The 22,204-nt window shown below is 46.1% G+C and overlaps 2 protein-coding genes across 11 annotated transcripts in view; both read left to right on the forward strand.

The window, feature by feature from the left end:
• RNF135 (ring finger protein 135) overlaps positions 1–22,204 on the forward strand; it is a gene marked incomplete at its 5' end in the record, with an annotated part of 230,923 nt that overhangs the window by 91,811 nt on the left and 116,908 nt on the right. The gene's annotated exons all lie outside the window — the stretch shown is intronic.
• The window catches only part of RHBDL3 (rhomboid like 3), a 133,418-nt gene that overhangs the window by 3,535 nt on the left and 107,679 nt on the right, over positions 1–22,204 (forward strand). For 4 of the 10 annotated variants that reach the window (XM_079965533.1, XM_079965536.1, XM_079965537.1 and 1 more), the window contains exons 2-3: positions 2,563–2,709; positions 7,956–7,979. The exons of 2 other annotated variants lie outside the window; for them this stretch is intronic. In XM_079965533.1, coding sequence (XP_079821659.1) covers positions 2,563–2,709; positions 7,956–7,979 — 171 coding nt within the window. Of the gene's footprint in view, positions 1–2,562; positions 2,710–5,764; positions 5,792–6,468; positions 6,582–7,955; positions 7,980–22,204 lie in introns of those variants that run through there. 4 more of the 10 variants (XM_079965534.1, XM_079965542.1, XM_079965535.1 and 1 more) reach the window with 4 other exon arrangements.

Below are 22,204 nucleotides of genomic sequence, written 5' to 3' on the forward strand. Positions count from 1 at the left end.
GCCTAGGGCTTGCCGATCGAAAGGTCGGCGGTTCGAATCCCTGCGGCGGGGTGCGCTCCCGCTGCTCGGTCCCAGCGCCTGCCAACCTAGCAGTTCGAAAGCACCTCCGGGTGCAAGTAGATAAATAGGGACCGCTTACCAGCGGGAAGGTAAACGGCGTTTCCGTGTGCGGCTCTGGCTCGCCAGAGCAGCGATGTCACGCTGGCCACGTGACCCGGAAGTGTCTCCGGACAGCGCTGGCCCCTGACCTCTTAAGTGAGATGGGCGCACAACCCCAGAGTCTATCAAGACTGGCCCGTACGGGCAGGGGTACCTTTACCTTTAATATCATCTCGGGGGTAAGAAAATAAATGCAATGAGATTTCAAAGAAATTACTCTTCTTCCTAGTCGTTTGAGGCGATTTTGCAGCAAAGCACATTTGGGTCTGAATCCCACAGCCGGTTTGGGATGTGACCACATGTACTTTCATTTTCATTAAGTGTGTGCTCAGTACTTTCAATGTGAACCTCCAGCCTTCCTAAGCAGCCTAACTTAGTTGTAAGCCTTAATCTCTAAAGATTCTTAAACAGTGAACCTTATTAGTTACCAAGTATTTCCCTGAGAATGCATCCCCCCACTTCATCTCCAGCTGACGGTTGGTGGAAGATTTAGGGATGCTTTATATTGCTCTTAACCCGCAACTGCTGCAAGATTAATCACTAAATGGCAACCAGAGCGCTTGGGTCTCAGGGATGGCACATTCTGCTATCTAAGCACTTTTAGAGCAAATAGTCCTGTGACAGTGAGCGATTCCCCGAGAGCAATTTCCTCCTGTTGGTTTTCTAACTCATCCTATTATTTGATTGCATTTGTTTCCTTTCTGAAGATTTCCTGGTGCAAAAGCAATCCACATATTCAAGCTGCTGGTGCTTGAATAACACACAGGAGAGCCTTTCCATAATTCAGAAAGCTTCTAGTGGTATTAGCAGGCAGAAACCTCCTAATTCCCTAGCAACTTTCCTGGCAGAATTAGAGGGGCTGGAATGCAGCGGAGGACCATTTAGTCCAGGGATGAGGAGCCTGTTGTCCTCCAGATGCAAGTCCCATCACCCTTGAGCACTGAGCATGCTGGCTGGGCCTGATGGGAGTTGGGAGTCCAACAGCATTTGGTGATCTACAGGTTTCCCATCCTTTCACTAGTCCTTTGTTTCAGGTGTTCTTTCAAAAATGTATCAGGAGTTCCTCATTGAGGAGATCAGCAATGGCTGAAAGAACAGCTTGGCCGCCACTATCTTTCTCTGCAATGTGCAGCCAGTCCAGAGCTGCTTTCTAAGATGCAAGTCCCATTGGAGTTCATTGAGCCAGTGTGGTGTAGTGGTTAAGAGCGGTAGTCTCGTAATCTGGAGAACCGGGTTCGAGTCTCCGCTCCTCCACATGCAGCTGCTGGGTGACCTTGGGCCAGTCACACTTCTTTGAAGTCTCTCAGCCTCACTCACCTCACAGAGTGTTTGTTGTGGGGGAGGAAGGGAAAGGAGAATGTTAGCCGCTTTGAGACTCCTTAAAGGGAGTGAAAGGCGGGATATCAAATCCAAACTCTTCTTCTTCTTCATTGGGGTTATCCACTGGCAAGTTCAGTACTTCAGCCTTAGTTTCAGACTTGCATAACTGGTTTGAGTCGCTCACAGAAGTAGGGCAACTCTTGTGGCATCTCCTAAAAACCTTGGGAATTGTAGTTGTGCCTGTTCTTTGTGAAAGGTCTGCAGCTATCTCATAGAACTACATAGAGCTGTGGCTGTTACAAAGTTTGGAAAGTTACAACAGCCATTGGTGCAGCACAGCTAAGACAGTAGCGTAGATGTCCTCTGAGAATTCTCATGCACTGCCAAACACACACACACACACACACCCATCCCCAAATCTTTTGTGACCCCTGCGGATCTGACACTGAAATCTGAATCCATTCCATCTTTCCTAATCCTGTGCTGAATGGAAATGATGGCACACACACACACATTGCATCAGGTTAGACTTGCCACCAGGAAGGCCATGACTAGTATGAATGACAACTTCCTGTGCTGTCCATTTGTCCCTTGAGCCCTGAATCAGGGACCTACAACCTGTGTCCCTCCATATATTGCTGGACAACAGCTCACATCGTCTCTAGCAGTTGTGTTTGGAACTGATGGGTGTTAGAGTCCAACAGCAACTGAAGGGCAACGGATTCCCCATCACTGCACTAAACAGGAATGTGAGAAACGTCCTCTACCCCTGAAAATCTGGGATACCTTCTCCTCCTTCCACCCCTACGTGTGAAATTTCTACTCTCACACCTTGTGAGAAAAGAAATCTGTTCTTGCAGTCCCTACCTTGATAGTTTGTGTGTGTGTTACAGTGGTCGTGCATAAACCCAGTGAGTAGCTGACTCCTACTTTTTAAATAAAATAAATGCACAACTTGTTGGTATCTTCTGTTAGTGTTTTAGCGAGCTTGTGGCAAGAGTGCCAAAGAGTAGGGTAGAAAAATCCACTTGCTATTTCTTGCCGACTTCCTATCCACGCGTCCCATTACTTCCTGCTTTATAGAACCATAGAGTTGGAAGGAACCAAAGTCCATCTACTCCAACCTGCTGCCCAAAGGCAAAGCTGCCAAGCCACCAACCCCCCACAGATCAACCTCTGCTGTCCAGGACACAGTGTGACTCAATCAGAGGGCAGAAGCATGTGAGAAAGGTATGTGCAGAGGACCTAGCTCGGAGCAAAGTAGTGCTTCCAAATGTAGCGACGATACTGATGTGTGTTTTCTCATGCCGAGTGGCAAATTGACTTGTCTGGTGGGATGTGGAGTTGTTGGGGAAAGGCTGCAGCAAGATCCCGTCGCTGCACGATGTGGCCCCCATTCTCCTGTCAGGCAGTTTCATCATGAGTAGACGGGTGGCAGTCAGTGTCAATGGTATCTCGTAGCTCCTGTGCACCTTCTGCATGGGGCGAACCCACCCACTCCAATGGGTAGGCTTACATCTGTACTCCTTTGTGGATGGGTGTCAGCACAGAGACATGAAGCGTGAGTGCCGGCAGGACTAGGAGTAGGACCGGAGAACGTCAACAGGAGGAGAACCTTCAGAGGCATGTCATTTGAAGGGAGGGGAAGCCGAGCTAGAATGAGGGTGCCGAAGGGCAAGCTGGCAGATTGGGAGGAGGGAAGCGTGGAGGGAGGAGGCAGGTGGGATCAAAACCAAAGCAGAGATGGTACCTGACTGTAGCCCAGGTAAAGATTCAGGTCTGACCTGGAAGTATTTGTAACCAGGCAAGGCAAGAAGGAACCAATGAGCACTCTGGAGGGGGTGGGAGTGGGAGGAGCTGCATTAGGATAATGCCCCTTCTTCCTCCACTAGCACACTAGTTACTAGTGCACCAACATGGACGCCCTTGGTGTGTCATGGCTGGATGTCTAGGAGTGGTGGGAGGCACGGGGGGGGGACCCCAGGGGATGAAAGCTCAGAGCCTGGAGATTGGTGGTGGGACAACGATGCAAGGTATGCTTAATGCTGTAGTGCCATTTCTGCAGGGGCTGCCCATCCCGTTTCAGCGCCTGAAGCTAAACAGAAAGGTGCTGCTCCACCGCATCTGTGGTGGCGACGGCAGCTTCTGGGTTCTGGAAAGATCTTGCCGAAAGCTGCCGCTTCTCCTCGCTTCTCTGGTGGTGGGACAAGCGAGGAGAAGCTCCTGTGGCTTCCAATAGGATCTTACCAGAACCTAGAAGCTGCTATCACTTGTTCTCTTGCAGCCGCAGCAGCAGGTGGCAGTGCATTGAGGGTTTGATCATGCCCTTCCCCAGCCCCCGCTCCCCTGTGGCTCTTGCTGCTGAAGCAGACTGCTTCCTTTTGCCTCATTAAAAGGCTGTCCCTGCATTTTTGGCTACAAAACCAAAACTAAGCAGGAGAAAGAGCTTAAACAGAGGGAACCAAAGCACTTGAAGAACCTTACCCAACCCTCCCATTTTTGAAAAAGGACAAGGACTTTGGGGCATGTGGGGCAAGTTTTGTGCTGAGCCCAGAAAAAATGGCTTGGGCGCTGGTTGTAACCTCTTCCAGTTGCATCTCTCTCTCTGCAGGGTGAGATCCATGTGGAGCCCAGAATCCAAACTTAAAAGGGAATGTGCTGATTGGGGAAAGGAGCCTTTGTACCAGACCACAGGGGGAAGTATCAGATTCCTTAGTGCTTGTAACCCGCTTCTTAATATTTAAATACATTTGTCTTGCTGGATTTCTTTCCCAGAGAGTAATAATAAACCTGATATTATTACCTGGGAAAGCTATGTTTAACAATACATGTAATTAGAGAAGAGAAGCCACATTTAATATTACACAAGAGACCGGAACCGCTCTTTCAGAAGCAAACAGGCTTTTAAACCTCCATAATTATAGCCCCCCCCCCCCCAAGTCTAGCATTTAAAATGCCTTAGATCTTGTTTTTAACTCCTTCTTGGGCCAGCAGAGGTGGGTATGCATCTCTCTTCTTCCATGAAACTATTAAAAGCAAGGGACTCTACAGCTAATTGTAGAATTAAGTTATGAACTGGGCTGGTTCTGCAAAACACTCACCATTAGGGTTGCCAACTGACCACAAGGAATTGGCCGGATCTGCTGCTGTCCCTTGTAACGGCAGCTTTATCTGCAGAAATCAGCATGTGAAGGTGATTTTGCAGCATGTGGATGCACATTTCCCCTCTGCTAATATCTGCAGATCTAACATTGCTCAAGGCACACAGCAACAGAGGCTGGTTGAATACACGGATGGTCTTCAGCTTGTGGGTCGCCTCTGAATCTTAGGTGGCACAAGTTCAGCTTTAAAAACAGCAGGGTGGGTTCTGGCAGGAATCTGTACCTGTGGAAATCCCCTCTTCAGTTGTGGGTGGTGCAGGAGTCCCATTTCCCTTGGCACCTGTTCATTCTAGGGGGGAAAGGAGAAGGAGGGTCATAGGCAGATGTTAATATTAAATTGGTCCCACATTGCTGGTTGGGTGTCTTGGGTTGAAGGTGACTTACAAGAGGCAATAGCTGCAAAAGGCACTTGTATGATCTGCCAAAGTAATGCCCAGTCAGGTTCATGCCAATTAGGTCTAACTGAAGGTATGCGTATCCTGTATCAGTGGCGGCGGCAGCAATGGCGGCAGCACATACACACCAAGAGGGAAACCAGAGCACCTCGCTGCAAAGGGAGGCTCGGCTGCCAGGGATGTGTGGCATCTCTGTCTGGCGGCATCTGGAGTTGCATTAAACAAAAGCGCTGATCGGACATTAACTCTGAATCACTGGGCAGATTTACTGTGACAAGTGGGAGTTTTTATATAAAGGAATATTCACTCAGGCAAGAGCTCGATTGTTTCTGTGGGATTCCAGGGAGTTAGCGCACAAAAGCTGAGCTCTTTAACAGTTTGCCGAGGTGGACCTGCCATGCGTTTTCAGGTTCGATTGGCTGGTGTTATGCGATCTGCTCTAACTGGAGTTTGTCAAGAGTGCACGGCCTGGTATTCCTTATAATGTACAGTGGTTTAAAAACCCCTACTAGTTTAAGACTCTCATATCGATTCAAGTTCAGCCAAGCCAAGAAACTGCAAACCAAGGCTGATGCCCTAATAGATCCTATGCAATGTCATAAATTGCACTTAGTGTAACTTCCTATCCAGGCACCTGTGCTTCTTCCTTGGTCTTTCAGGTGCACATCCATATGAGAAGTGGCTCCTTCCTCAGAGCAAGGCATTCTGGGTAAGGTGGGCCTAGGAGAGTGCCAGTGCTGCTGCTGCTTTGTCATGGTGGCTAGAAAACCAATTTTAAAGAGTTTTGAAAGCTTATAAAGTTACTTTTAACATATATTTTTTTAAAGAAGATTTTCTAGCCAGTAGTGCAGGCATTTTCCAAATGCTGCCTCCACAGTTTCTTGCAAATAGGAGGCACTGCTGGTCTCCCTCCCTTGATTTTGATGTAGTTCTGCTTTAACTCCCCGCCCCCAAGATCTTTACTGAAACTTAACATATATACATAATAACCAAAATTCCCAATGATTTCCTCACATAAAATATAATATCTAAATTACAGCAGCTGCATAATTATACACTTAATTATAAAACCCACCACCCACCCTCTACTTCCCTCCACAGTAATTCGACTTCTTTATATTTCTTTCTACCTTTCCCCCCTTGCATTCTATAATACATTATTTTTGTTAAATTCTGATTTTTCCTTCTTTCTTTATTGGTTTTGTTATTGCTTACATTTTTTATTCTAAGCCTATTAGCATGTCATTTTTAGAACAAGATTTTGACAAATAATCTTCGAAATACTTCCACTCCATTCTTAACTTTTGATTTGATTGATAGCTTATAATTGAAGTTAATTTTGCCAATCCTATATACTCACTTAATTGTAGTTCTTTATTCTGGCCATGTTCCTGGTGTAGATCTTCACTCAACCCTTCTTTCCTGGTTGGGGGGCGGGGGTGGCAGCACTACTTCGTGGTTTGCCTCAGGTGCCAAAATGTCTTGGGCCGGCCCTGTGTTGACACTCTTATCATCCACAAATTTGTCTCCTTTTAAAGACCTCCAAGTTGGTGGCCATCTTATGGTAGCGAATGCCATCGTTTTAACTATGCACTGTGCAAAGATATACTTTATTTTGTCTGTCCTAACTCCTCCAATGTTCAGGGTGTCTATATATTTTAGTGCTGTGCGTGTGACAGAAACTTTTTCTCTTTCCACTTTCTACATGCCACACATAACTTTATAAACTCCTGTCATGCCACCCCTCACTTATCTCCCTCCACCCTACAGCTTAAAAAGTCCCAAATGTAGTAACCTTTCCTCATGGGGAGCTACTCCACCCCCTTGACAATTTTTGTTGCCCTTTTCTAACCACCTACCACTCTACAAGATCCATTTTGAGGTGAGGCAGATGGAACTCTGCACAACTTTTAAGATACATTAGACTTGTATAAAGCCATTATGATATTGGCAGTTTTTTCTATCTTTATTTTAGATCTTGTTGTGGTTTATGTGGAAATTGTTCAGTTGTGTCGTATTATTATTATTATTATTATTAATAATAATAATATTTATGCCCCGCCCATCTGACTGAATTTCCAAAGCCACTCTGGGTGGCTCCCAACAGAATATTAAAAACATGATAAAACATCAAACATTAAAAATTTCCCTAAAAAGGGCTGCCTTCAGATGTCTTCTAAAAGTCAGATAGTTGTTTATTTCCTTGACATCTAATGGGAGGGCGTTCCACAGGGAGGGCGCCACTCCCGAGAAGGCCCTCTGCCTGGTTCCCTGTAACCTCACTTCTTTAGTGAGGGAACCACCAGAAGGCCCTCGGAGCTGGACCTCAGTGTCCGGGCTGAACGATGGGGGTGGACTTTGATGGCTTTGATGCAGTTATGTATTTTTTTCTTCATGTTGTAAACCCCCTTGGGCATGGTTTGAACTGTGGAAAGGTGGCCTACAAATAAAATTATGTATGCATATATGTATGTATGTACCATCCAGATGTTTTGGGGCTACAACTCCCATCAGCCCTAACCAGCATGTCCAATGGTTAGGGGCGATGGAAGTTGTAGTATAGCAACATCTGAACTTAACCAGAGAGGGCTGCTCTACAGAGTGTTGTGCAATCAAACATAACTTTGAAATATCAATGGCGAAGTGTTCAGTGTGGAGGAAATGGCGGTCTCTGTTTGACATCTGTGATGGCAATGGGGTTTGTGCCTCTGGTGTGGTCATAACTCTTCAGAGCAGCTCACTGTCCAAGGCAGCACCAGACGGCAGGACTTCCATTTCCTATATTCTCCATTTGATTACCTGTCTCTCTAAAAAAATAAAAAAAATGTTTCTGGAATGAATGTACATTTCTGTGCTCTTACACTTTTCTTCCTCTTTCCCCCTCTTCTTTCTTTTATGCATTGCCTCTTCCCTCTCTCAGCACTGGAAAGCTCTGTTTGATCAGGTATGTGAATAATTCAGATTGTTTTTTTGCTCTAACACCTGTTAACCATGGAGACCAAGTAAGTTTGTTTAGTGGGAGAATCTTTTGTAACATGTAGCTTATGTGCCATTAGTGTGGCAATGATTTGGTTGCAGTCATGCTTGGCAAGCATTATCCCCAACTCTGGGGTTCTGATGCCTGTTGTACTGTATCTTTAAATTCTTTAAATTCTTACCCTTATCAATGGATGACACAAACCACTGAGCCTCTTGGGCTTGCCGATCAGAAGGTTGGCGGTTCGAATCCACACAATGGGGTGAGCTCCTGTTGCTCTGTCCCAGCTCCTGCCAACCTAGCAGTTCAAAAGCACACCAGTGCAAGTAGATAAATAGGTACTGCTGCGGCGGGAAGGTAAACTGCATTTCTGCGTGCTCTGGCTTCTGTCACGGTGTTCCGTTGTGCCAAAAGCAGTTTAGTCATGACTGTGGACAAACGCCGGCTCCCTTGGCCTGAAGTGAGATGAGCACCGCACCCCATAGTCATCTTTGACTGGACTTAACCGTCCGGGGTCCTTTATCTTTTACCAGTGAATGACCCTTCTTCCCAGGGCTGTGCTGTAAAAAGAAAGCAGCTCAATATGTTTAAAGATGGATTTTCCCCTTTCTTTAGAAGTTTCATAGCACAGTTGCTAGTTCAGCTCCTTCATGCTTGAGTGAGATTCACAGGTAGAGCCCATTGATACTGAATTTCAACTTTTACATTTTAATAACAGATCAGCTTATGGGAAAATACCTTGTGTAAGGTTTGACATGCTCTCTATATCTAATGTTTCAACAATGTGTGGGACATATTGATATCGGTCAGTTTCTTAACCCCCAGAGCTTCACTGATTTAGCCTAAGAGACTAGTTGATCACTGAAAAGAATCATATAACTGTTGAATTGGAAGGGACTGTCAGGGTCATCTAGTGCAATAGGCCCAAGGTTGGAAAGATACCTAAAGTGTTAGGATGGTAGGATATAGATGTTTTACATGTTTTCTTTATTTCAGCTGTCTGCAGTAGCACAGATAATGCTAGATTAAGATTCAGTAGTGAATCTCCACTTCTGCCCCATGCAAAACCAGGGGCGACTTGAACCCAAAATCTCCTCATTCATGCGCAAATGAAACATAGTACAATTATGTGTGTCACACATGCACAGCAAACATTCACTGCTGATACACAGATGTCACCTCTGTGTATGCATAGAGAGGCCTTTTTCTAAATCAGTAGAGCCTCTAAAGTGAATGGTATTGTGGCAGAGGTTTTAACATGTCTGCTGATGTTGCCCGTTGCTTAATCCTACTAGTGCAAAGGCTTCCTTTGGCTGTTTTCATAGCAAAGTCAATAATTAAAAAAAAACAAAACCAAGAAAAACTAAGCAGGCGGGAGCCGGCTGGTCTCAAAGATCTACTGAAGTCTGTTCACAGTTACGTTGGCAGGCTAGGATTTGTTCTGTAACTTGCATTTTGCTTGTTTGCATTTATATAATTAATGGGATTTTACCTGTGGATCTGAAAACCCATTGCCGTTTGCAAGCATTCAAATGGTGTTTGTAGATATTTTCAAGATACGTGTTCTAAAACACAAATGTGGAGAAAAGTTAACATTTCAAGGTACAATTTCTTTCCATTTTCTTTTTATTTCCAGTTTTAGTGACATGCGAAGATATGTAGACATTTTCCTAGAGTTTTGTCTTGGTGGCTCGCTTTTGGCCTGCAACACTCTGTTAATGTGTTCCGCCCACTTCTGTGTAGGCAGAAATACCACTTTATGCAAGCGAACTGTTATTACTTTGTCTGGCCCTTGAAGAAGGCAGCGTTTTATGAGGCAATATAATAATTTGGTTCCTGTATGTGGTCAGACCGCACAGCGACTATCTGAGTGGGTTGCCTTGCCAATGAGATGTGCCTCTCATCCCAGAGATGGCTTATTACCATTCCCTAAGTAAGCTCACTGCCAGTGGTGATGAGTGTCTGTTTATAACCCAGTAAGCTGTGCTCTATATTTAGCCCATAAATCTGGGGTGAGCGACATTCCTCATTGTGTGCAGAATGTATCTGGGGTGGGATCATGTAGTTGCATTACTCTAATGACAAGCTGGAGTCCATTCTGTAACACATTGGCATGAATTTACTCCCATCTGTATCAGTTGTTTTATTTGGGGCGGGGGGTGGGGCGGGAGAAGGAGGTCCTTCTGCATGAGTTTGCTTTGCCACTCTGAATTTCCTCTTCTTTGGGAGCTATTTTATGGCCACTTTTCATAGCTGCTTCTTAGTTTTTGTGTTATTTTGATGATAATAATGATAATGATAATGATAATAATTTATTATTTATACCCTATGGGTTTCCCCAACCGCTCTGGGTGGCTCCCAACAGAATATTAAAAACACGATAAAACATCAAACGTTAAAAACTTCCCTAAAAAGGTCTGCCTTCAGATGTCTTCTAAAAGTCAGGTACTAGTTTATTTCCTTGGCATCTGATGGCAGGGCGTTCCACAAGGTGGGTGCCACTACTGAGAAGGCCATCTGCCTGGTTTCCTGTAACCTCACTTCTCACAGGGAGGGAACCACTAGAAGGCCCTCAGAGCTGAACGATGGGGGTGGAGGCACTTATTCAGGTATACTGGGCCGAGGTCGTTTATCCGAGGTATTGGAAAGTATGTCAGTAAGTGAGAGGAAGCTGCCCTACACCAAGTCTGGTCCATTGAGCTTAGTATGAATAGCACTGACTTTCTAGGATTTCAGAAAGGCTAACATGGAGGCACTAGGAACTGGTCCTGAGACTTTGGCATGTATTCTATCATTGAGCTATTATCCTTTTATCATGATGATGAAAACAGGGAGGGTCAAAACTATGCTGCTGTTGCTGGAAAGGCACCTGCAAACTGAGTTTGGGGCCTGAATGTGCGAGGCACCCCCTTCCTTCCTTCCTTCCTTCCTTCCTTCCTTCCTTCCTTCCTTCCTTCCTTCCTTCCTTTTCAGTCCACTGAGATGTGTAGACTATAGCTGCCTAGTCTGAAGTTCTAAGAGGAACCAGCTGCTTTCCATTTTAACAATTCAGCAAAAATGCTATATTTGGATGAACGTGCTATCCCTGTTTTCAAACCCGGAACCTGAGTGTAGACTCTGTTGGTGAATAATTGGAGGGAGGAGTACAGGACAGGTAAGATAGGAGTCTCTGCTCACAGCAGAGCCACAGAAAAGTAGCTGCAAAATGGAACAACCCCTGAATCCACCCCCACCCCTCAATTTATGGGTAAGGGTCTTGTGTGCATGCCTTCATCATGCTGCTGGGGAGTATCTCTGGCAGCAAATAGCATCATGCAGAAACTCACCCTTGCCTACTGGGGCAGGAAGGGGACATCCTATGATGTGTATTCTCAAGCCAAATCTCTTTCCCTGAACAAAGTGAGACTACCCATTAACCACTGCAAAGATTAAAAGTGGAGTGGGAGTTAGTTCCAAGGGCATGTGCTCTGTGGCACTCATCCTTCAAGCCCGTTTCCACCTGATAGTTTTCCTGCCTCAGCAGGTCAGGATTCCCACACCCTGCGTTCTGCCACTGGAAGTATTTTCCAGCCGATTCTCGGCAACAGAGAGTCTAAGGACCCTTAAACCAGTCTTTGCTAACCAGGTGCCCTCCAGACACTTTAGATTTCAACCCCCAGCTAGGGATGGTGGAAGTTGCAGTCCAAAACATCTGGAAGGATTCCCTGTGTATGTACCCAGGAAAAACAGTTTACCATTTGAGTTCCACATCCTATCTATGGTTGCTTTGGAGAGAAGCAGATGTTTTAGTCTCCCTTTTTTCCCCCAATGTTCCTGTTGAGGGGACAGTTTTGCAGCATCTTCTGCTGGCTCCCATTTGATCTCAAGGAGGCTCACAGCTCAGGGGTTTCCAGGTTCAGGCCCTGGCATCTTCAGGTGGAGATGTAAAACAACAATGACACCCCTCCTGTCTGAAAACCACTTCCAGAGTAGACTACGCTGTGCTTGATAGACAAATAATTTGACCCTGGTGTAAGGCAGCTTCCTATCATCCAATGGCTCTTCTGTCCCTGAAGAAGAGTTAGGATTTGATATCCCGCTTTATCACTACCCGAAGGAGTCTCAAAGCGGCTAACATTCTCCTTTCCCTTCCTCCCCCACAACAAACACTCTGTGAGGTGAGTGGGGCTGAGAGACTTCACAGAAGTGTGACTAGCCCAAGGTCACCCAGCAGCTGCATGTAGAGGAGTGGAGACACGAACCCTGTTCACCAGATTACGAGTCTACTGCTCTTAACCACTACACCACACTACAGGCACTAATCCTGGTGAGGATTAGTGCCTGCAGAACTGTCAGCTGCCATCAGGAATATTTCCCATTTGGCACAGGGTGTTTGTATGCATCAGTGGTAGTTGGAGATATTTTGATGGAAGATGGTGTGCTTGATCCCCAATTTTCCTGCAAGGAAAATTCCACAAACTGGTTCATTTTGACCCTACCTGAAATGATGATATAGCTATTTTGAGGACTTGGGTGATGAGAAGACATCATCAGATTTTGCCTAACTGGAGTGCTATTGCCTTGTTGTCCGTTGGTCCTAACAGTGGTTTCTGTGGCTTTCTAACAGTGGGAACAAGCTTCATACTGAGCAGCTGGGTTGAAATTTGCCCCCAATGAAACTATAAAGGTATTTTTAAAAAAGAAAAGAAACTTAGAACATCAAACCAACTAGAGCCCTAAATGGATACCAGATGGCAGACCTAGAATCCAGCTGCTGCTGTCCCAGATATCTGGGTAGCAAGGCAATCCAACTGGCAGCAGATGGCAGTGGCGCAGGTGCTCACCCACACCCCTTGGGTAGGGAAGCAGTCATGAAATAGGGCATCTAAGGATGCACTGCACTCCACAGCCAAAAGCATCATGAAGCTGAATTTACGTAGTCTCTGCTTGCAAATGTTAACGTTAAGCTGTGTCATTTGAAGCTGTAGACTCATGTGCAACCCAAAAGATTGGCTGTTTTGTGGTTTATGTGCTAGGTTCTTGACAACGTCTGTCCCAATCCTCAGTTGCTGGGCAGTGAGGTGGCTACATCACTAGAAATGGAAGATGATCAAAAATGAGATGAGAGCTTGGTGCAATATACCACTTAACACAGACTTGAGACCTGCCAGTACTCAGCTGAAATGGACTGGGAGGTAACTGAGGTCTCAAAATAATTAGCACCTCCTGAGATGAGCAGGCAACGTTGAAATTTAATCTGTTTCTGGGGTGTTGTTGCCAAAGAGAGCACAGCTCATGAAAACTGGTCCCCAAGCCTTCAGTGGATTCACAAAGCTTTTATCACCTATGGGCAAAAGCAGATGTCGTCTTCCTAGATTTGAGAAACTAAGATAGATGGAAAGCCCACTAGGTTTGGGTTGGATGATGGACTATATGGTTTGCTGTAATTAAAAATTTCCTCTTCCATCTGGGGTGGTTGAGTGCAAGTTTTAACATGTCTTTATCACATTTGTATCTCATTAGAGGATCCTCATGTGCATCTCAAAGTAAGCATGGCGTACATTTGTCTCGCCGCCAACCCTCTTATTCTTGCACAACGGTGAGTTAGGTTAGTGATCGACCTAAGCTCAACCAGTGAGCATCATGGCTGAGTGAAGATTTGAATCTAGGTTTCCCTGATCCAAATCTACCACTTTATCCAGCACAGTATAATATTGCCTATTCCGAATAGCAACAACTCTTTAAGGCTAAGGCAGGGCTCTTTCCTGGGCTTGCTACCTGGTGTCATTTTTAACAACAGGAGACACTGGAGTTCGAACCTGGAACTGTCCTTATGTAAAGCGTGTGCTATGCTGCTGAATTAGGACAATGTGGAGCCCATGAGTGCCAAAGATGCTTGAGGGTGACTTTGTTAGCCCTCCTCCTGTTGGGAGTTAGCTCCTGTGGAAGAGTCAGTTCCTACTGGGACTGCTACAGGGGCAAAAGCCCCAGTCCAGCTCAGCCCACCCACAGCAGCTATTTGCTAATCAGCTATGCAAGCCTGAGTTCTGCAAAAAATATATCAATTAGGTCACCAGCCAGTCAATAGCAGGTCATGTTGGACTGAAGTTCGGAAAAACTTTCTGACAGCAAGAGCTGTTCAGCAGTGGAACAGACTCCCATGAGAAGTTCTGGACTCTCCTTCCTTGGAGGTTTTTAAACAGAGGTTGGGTGGCTATCTGTCATGGATGCTTTAGCTGAGATTCCTGCACTGCAGGTGGTTGGACTAGATAAGCCTCGGGTTCCCTTCCAGCTCTTAAGATTCTATGATTCCAGGACCTTGGATAGCTCCTGCTCTGAAAAGGTCTGGAGCTCAGCTGTGGCCTTTTTATCCCTGTTGTCCAGGCTGCCTTCCCCAGGCTCTGATTTCTTCCTGCATGACCGATGGAAAGTCTCAACGAGGCTGGGCTGTGGCCTGGAACCCAGCACTCTGTTGGAGGCAGCTCCCGCCTTCTGCATTGCAGCCTGCTCAGTTGGTTACGGCATGGTGCTGATAATGCCAAGTTTGCAGGTTAGATCCCTGTTTGGGGCAGCTGCGTATTCCTGCATTGCAAGGGTTGGACTTGATGATCCTCAGGGTCCCTTCCAGCTCTACAATTCTGTGATTCTATGAGGCTCTTGGTGTAGAGGTCGGGTCAGTCCCTCTGAGGAATTTGACTTGGGGGTGTTGTCCCAAGCTCAGGAGGCTCCTAGCTGATGGGCTTAACAGCCTGGTGTCAGAGCCCAGGTTCAGGTTCAGCATCTCTGTGGCTTATGTCGCTAGTCCTTATGATCTAGCTGGTGGTCCCTCTTCAGTGCCAGAGTCTTGGCTGCTGCTCAGGATCAGGGGCATGACCCTTTCCTGTGGACGATCCCATGAAATGTTTTCCTGTTTTGTTTTTTTGTTGGGACTGTAATTCTGGATGAACTGATGATAAAGTGGTTTTGGTTTGTTTTGCATCTTGAGCTTCAGAATGTATTTATACATGTGATCCCACACATCGGATTTTTGTTCCACATCTGCCATCTCTCTTGAGAGTTCAGGTGTGTTCAAGCCATGCTGAGCACTTCACAGATCATTCTTGAATTAGAAACACATTTCCAAGCAAAGTAATCACATCCTCCACCCTCACTTTTTAAACTGCTTTCTCTTACTAGCTTGGTTTCTATTTTTGAGGCCTGTTTATTGTCCAGTTTCAATTTGTATGGTTGGTGTCTTTTAGTTTCTATTAAAAATGCCCCTTGCTTTAACTCTTGTGTGCATTTTCTAGTGAAAACAGTTGTCTGCGAATTGCTTAAGAATGTTCATAGCAGGTTTACAAACAGCTTCCTGCCTGGTTACCTCCGATAAGTATAAAAGCATCTCTGGCCGTCCAGAGAGGGACAGCATTTGTAAAATGGCGTTTCAGGTGGCCCTTGTGCCATAAATGTGTAACACAGACAAATGTAGGCAATAAACCTTTTTTAATGGGACAATACACACTTATTTGTTTTGTTTGCAAAGCTGGCTTGCAGTTAAAAATCACTATGCCTTTAGAATTGCTGCAAATTGTCATTGAAGGGCAATCCTAACAGAGGTGTAGGGAAGACTGGGGCATCAGAGCAGGATTTGATGCCCTCTTGACTCCTAATCAGCATGGGGTTATTTCCCAGATTTTGGTGTTGTGCTGGCTCCAAGCTGGCACAGCAGAAGGTCCCAAATTGGGCCTCTCTCTGGCTGAATTCCATACTAGTCCAGCTCCCAGTCCATGGCCCCTATTCTACCCCCAGAATGCTCTGTTTTCCCCCACCCCTAAGCTTCCTACTCCTGGTGGGAGGGCCTCTGGTTGTAGGCTTCTGTCCACTTGGTCAAAGGCTGAATAGTTGGAGTCTGCACATCAGCAGCATTCATCCCCCACTGAGAAGCTGGTGGAGAGGAACCTGTGCTTCATCCTAAAATCCCCAGCTCATAGCCACCAACATGGTGGTTGTAGTTCGGACTGCAGGTAGAACTGCTGTTCTTACATTGGCTATCTCATGGGTGTATGATGAGAATGGGGTCTTTCTGGCAGATCCGGCGCCGGGAGGTAGCAGTGTTCAAAATTAGCCAGGTGCCAGGTGTATTTAGCACCTGGCTTTCAACCACTTGTGACCAAGTGAAGATGCCTGGGCGTCAGGATGGCACCTGACATCTCCACCATCTGGAGGTGCGTGCTTGAGGATCCTTGGATCCTGACTGTTTTTGCACACTAATACCACATCCTGTAGAATTTTTTATATTTTATCTGCACAATTGGAGTGAATTTCTGGAACCAAAATGTTTTGGGTTTTTTTTCTGTGCAGCCTGAGCAGGAGGAGGCAGAGGTTGGACTACCAGGGGTCAGCAAACTTTTTCAGCAGGGGGCCTGTCCACTGTTCCTCAGACCGTGTGGGGGGGCCAGATTATATTTTGAAAATAATAATAATAATGAATGAATTCCTATGCCCCACAAATAACCCAGAGGTGCATTTTAAATAAAAGTACACATTCTACTCATGTAAAAACATGCTGATTCCCGGACCGTCCGCGGGCCAGACTGAGAAGGCGATTGGGCCGGATCTGGCCCCCGGGCCTTATTTTGCCTACCCATGGACTAGACCAATATATATGTGGACTGTCCCTGGAGCAAGTGACATTTCTTCCTTAAGTTCTCAGTTTGGGAGTGCCCTTGCTGAAGTCTGGAGGACAAGGATAGGCTGGGGGCTAGATCCTACTTTATCAAGCTACTTAGTAGGTCCCTTTTAAACTCCTTGTCACATGCCTGACTTAACAGTGGTTTGCCATTGCTCCTCACTCCCACTATGAAAATCATCCTTGACAGCAATCTGTTTGCTCAGACCTGCCGCCCCCCCACCCCAGCCCCCAGCCCAGAAGCTCCCTACTGCTTAAGTTAGCACCTTGGTTCAGCTCCCTGCATCTTGGGCTGCATTTTTGTTACAGCTCGTGAGGGAGTCATGGATTCCTCCACGAATGTCTTTCCCTCCCCCAGCGTGAGTGTGATGATGCTAACAAGGCGAAGCGGTGTGAGAGCCTCTCTCTGGAGATGCCAGGCTAAACCTCAGCTGTGTGGGCAGGAGAGAGAGAGAGAAAAAACTTGACAACCACATTGCAGTTACATCCTGGAGACTGCTAATGCCAGGAAAAGTTCGGATTCATAACAATAACAGCAGCAGTAGCAGCTACAGTGCAGATCTGCAACAAGTGCATCTGAGGACAGTGGTAGGAAAAAAAGAGGGGAAGCCATAACTTTGTTTTTTAAATGGAAAGGATTAGACTTTCAGCCTCTATCTCAATTTTAGAGGGGGTTTTTTTTGGTGGCTTATAATTGACAGAGCCATGGCTTTAAAAACCATTAGGCTTTCTCCAGTTTCGTACCTCATGGTTTTTGGATAAAAGAAGGCGGTATCAGTAAATGTGGAAGAGGAGTTAATTATTAAAATATTTCCCCCTCTTATATATCCATAACCACTTGATTAATTTCAAGTGCATCTCCTGATATGTGAGAACATGAGACGTGATTAATTAATTTATTTTTTAAAAAATCCTACAGCATATGTTTTTATATTTCTAGAGCTAGGGATAAAAATAGAGCGAGAGCGCTTCATGCCAAGGCAATATCATTTTCCTTTCCCATTGTCCTCTCTTGTTGCCTTTCCTTTGGGCTTGGTTTTATGCCACATGGTACTTGTGGAAAAGAAACGTTATTAACAGAGAAGAGAGGAATAGCTTGTTTGTGGCGAAATCAGAGAGGAATACATGGTTGGCTGAGGTGACTAGGAGAACTCTAAATCGCCTGCAAGTATTTCACTTAATAAGTGACTTGGCTTGATCTCAAGTTCTTACTGCTGCCCCTTGAACCTCCTCTAAGGTAAAGGTAAAGGTACCCCTGCCCGTACGGGCCAGTCTTGACAGACTCTGGGGTTGTGCGCCCATCTCACTTAAGAGGCCAGGGGCCAGCGCTGTCCGGAGACACTTCCGGGTCACGTGGCCAGCGTGACATCGCTGCTCTGGCCAGAGCCAGAGCCACACACGGAAACGGCGTTTACCTTCCCGCTGGTAAGCGGTCCCTATTTATCTACTTGCACCCGGAGGTGCTTTCGAACTGCTAGGTTGGCAGGCGCTAGGACCGAGCAGCGGGAGCGCACCCCGCCGCAGGGATTCGAACCGCTGACCTTTCGATCGGCAAGTCCTAGGCGCTGAGGCTTTAACCCACAGTGCCACCTGCGTCCCTAAACCTCCTCTAGCTAATTCTAACCCTATCTTGTCTACATGCTGAAGTACAGTTTCACTGCCAGCAAAATCTTGAAAGGAGCCTGGGTTGGTGGAGCTGGTGGAGGCAAATGTTGTTTCTTTTGTTTTGTTTTTCATTTGTGCCTGATAATTTACTATGGGTGCAACCCCAAGCTTCTTGGAGGGGCAGCTGGGTGGCTGTTTTGTCACCACGTACCTCTCCAGCGTCACTTCCCTGATGCAGAGGTAGGAAGTTCTGCCACCATTGCTAAAGCACTCTTGGTATTCCAGTGGTAGTAAGAGCAAAAGGAGAGGGTGTTCTGGCGGCTTGTCAGGGGCAGATCAACGAGGACTCAAAGGACGTCGTGTTAACACTTGTATAGCTCAGTTGGTTAGAGTGTGATGTTGATAATGCCAAGGTTGTAGGCTCGATCCCTGTATGGGACAGCTGCATATTCCTGCATTGTAGGGGGTTGGACAAGATGATATGCAGGGTCCGATCCAGCTTTACAATTCTACGATTCTATGACTTTGGCTCTGCCCCTCATTTATATAAGATGGACCCCAGAATGGATTGTTTTCTCTCCCATTGAAAAAAAAACCATAAGGATTTTTTAAAAAATCATTTTCAGAAGATAGGGGGAGGCAGATAAAACCCCCTTCTCCATCCATCCTGGCCCATATGAGCCCTGCAAGGCTTAGGAAGTGACAGGTCTTCCCCGCCCCCTACAACCACCATCAGATTGCTCTGTCTATGCCAACTCCTCAAGGCAGCTCACAGCGCATCTGCCTTGGTAGCTCAGTCGGTAGAGCATGAGGCCCTTAATCTCAGGGTCGTGGGTTCAAGCCCCACGTTGGGCAAAAGATTCCCGCATTACAAGGGGTTGGACTTTCAACTCTACAATTCTATGATTCAACAACTGCTAAAATACAATTATTTTTAGAGATCCTTCCCTGCCTGCATTTTTTTTAAAAGCCCATTCTGTCAACAGATCACACTCCCAAAGAAAGTTTTGGGTGAGGCTCATTGAAGAAGCAAAGCATATTGAAGGAATTATAAAAGGGCTTCCCCACCCCTTCTCATTATTTCCCCTGAAAGGTGAAATGTGTAGGGCGTGAGGACTTGAAAAGCTGGGGAAAGTTTGTTTGGAGATGTGTCTGGTTGAGGTGGGGGCAGATGGGAGGGGAGATGCCTGCATTTAGGCCCCAGATCTTAATCCCTTTTGCAGTTGTCAGTGTGGCCTGGCAGAGGGTCTGGAGGCAGGGGGAAAGGCTGACAGAGTATTCTTGAGCTGAGGGAGTTGTTGGGGCTGGGGTGGGGGAGGGTTAAGAAACACCTGCCCCAGTCCTGGCCCTGGTAACTTTGGGAGGAATGGGGATGACAGCTGGGCCGATGCTGAGGCGACTATCATCTGCTGCTGTTTGACGCACTCTGTCCACGGAACACACGATTAATGAGTCAAGGGAGGCCTATTGTGAGTGACAAAGACCCAGAGGCTTAAGTAGGGCTCTTGATCTTCTCGATCCACCATCGTATTGCATTTTTCAAGTGGGGTTTGCGGGGGAAACATTGAGGCACCGTCTAAAGCCACAATGCTTCTCTTTTTTTCTTCTCCCCCAAACTGCTGCTGACCTTTGTCATGCGGCTTTAACCCTTTGGCTTCTCTGGTTTGGGCTTTGGGGTTGAAGAGAAATCTCCTTTATATTGATTGCCTTCTCTCTCTCTCTCTCTCTCTCTCTCTCTCTCTCGTCTTGAAAATATGCTGGTGATTGGTGAGGACATATAGCTGGAGGCAGAAGATGCTTGGTTGTTGCTGGCCAAGTGTCACTGTTCCCCAGCATAATTAATATCCTCATCTTTTCAATTTCCGGAATTATAAGAAGCAAAGCTCTACCTGCCTCAGGAGAAGCAAAAGCTGCTTCATGTAGATTTTTCATCTATTTCAACAACAAAAAATCCAAGCCACCCTTTATCCAAAGGCACCCCAGGTGTACAATAATAAAAGTCCAATACAACAAAAGCGAGACACAGTCGATCATCTGAAGTTGTGGGTGTTGAGCTGGAAATGAGTGTTTGCTTTGTTGAAGCACTTCCTCCACACTCCCTGCAAAGGTGATGCTATGCTCTTTAATGATTCAGAAAGCTGGTGGAAAGCTGGTTTGAACTTGCTATCTCCCTCTAGTAATGTGCTTTTTCTTTTTCCTTCTTCCTGGGAGTATGTAGGACGGGTTTCCTGAAAAAGCTGTATATTCCAACCACAGGCCAAGAAAATCCAGCACTTTTCTCCACTCTGCCTACTGTTTCCTTCATTACATGTTTGTCATACTGTCTACAAAGGTTGTAAATATGTACAGGCTAGGATGAGAACATGTTTGAATGAAAGGGAGCGCTGTTCATGTAGGTTCAGATAACGGAGGTTTTTACAGTACCCTGTTCTCTTTTAGTAAAATGTGCAATGAAGGCAGATATTACCATGGAAGAAGTAGCACACAATTGAATTTGGGTGCATGGCCCTTAAAATATTGCATGAATAGAGATTTCTTTTGCACATTGCCCTCTGCTGCACAACATAGGAATCCTTGCATAGCGCCGTTCATTGCCATCAGGACTTGATTCCAGCTGGCTGATGTTACACTGGCATCTGGGAAGGAGTCAGAGCCAAGTAGTGTCACATGACACAAACTGGGTTGCACGGAACTTCACCACTTCAGAGGCAGATTACTGAGACATCCAGTCAGACTGTGTGGCACTACTCCACAACGTTGATCTTGTGATACTCTGAAACCATCTTTTCAATAGCATGGTTTGCTTTCTTCTGTAGCTCGTGGTTTGCTTTGTTTGTGTGTGTGTGTCAACTGGAGTTATGTGTGTGTAAGCAATTGTTTTGCTGCTCACTTGCAGTTTAATTATGGGATGTACTGTAGTGTAAAGGTAAAGGTAGAGAGACCCCTGACCATTAGGTCCAGTCGTGGCTGACTCTGGGGTTGCAGCGCTCATCTCGCTTTACTGGCCAAGGGAGCCGGCATACAGCTTCCGGGTCATGTGGCCAGCATGACTAAGCTGCTTTTGGCGAACCAGAGCAGCGCACGGAAACGCCGTTTACCTTCCCACCAGAGCGGTACCTATTGATCTACTTGCACTTTGACGTGCTTTCGAACTGCTAGGTTGGCAGGAACAGGGAACAAGCAATGGGAGCTCACCCCGTCGTGGGGATTTGAACCGCCAACCTTCTGATCAGCAAGCCCTAGGCTCTGTGGTTTAACCCACAGCGCCACCCGCGCCCCTTGTACTGTAGTGTAGTTTGATCCTAAATTAAACTGTAGTTGGTAGATAAATATACAAAGGGCTCTGGTGTTGTATGCTGAAGGATGGACCACGTGTCCTTTGGTACCTCTTAGCTTTATGATTAATGAAACCACTTATAGCCATTTGCTATTATACTTGTGAACTCTGATTTAGCTCTAATTACTGGCAGATAGCATGGAATAGCAGCTGAAGACCCCCACCACCAGCCCAGGGGTTGTGCATCATCATGTGCATTCAGTCAGGCCAGAAGACGTAATACAGGTCAAAATGTGTTGTCTACATACATGGATAGATTCTTCTGTGCATAGCTATCTATCCCTTTCTGGATTGTGGCAATGACCTACCTGTAATCTAAATATGTCTCCCATTTGTTCCCTCTTAATTCTTGTAAGACAAAGTCTTACTATGCACTTTTGCAGCCTCCCCTTTTTGATCAGCTAAATCACCTCAGCTCTGATGATCTCATTTCACCATAAGATGAGCTTTTTCGGCCTTGCTTCCTAATGGAGGTTCAGGCAACATCCTATAGGACAAAAACCATGAGCTACTTCTTAACAGCGTGTAGTGAAAAATACATCTTGCCTGCAGGAAAGCATGAGAGCAAGGATGCAGCCAGTCAGGTTTGAGTTAAAACAGCTT

Source organism: Podarcis cretensis, assembly GCF_951804945.1.
Source record: "Podarcis cretensis genome assembly, chromosome: 2".
Classification (NCBI taxonomy): domain Eukaryota; kingdom Metazoa; phylum Chordata; class Lepidosauria; order Squamata; family Lacertidae; genus Podarcis; species Podarcis cretensis.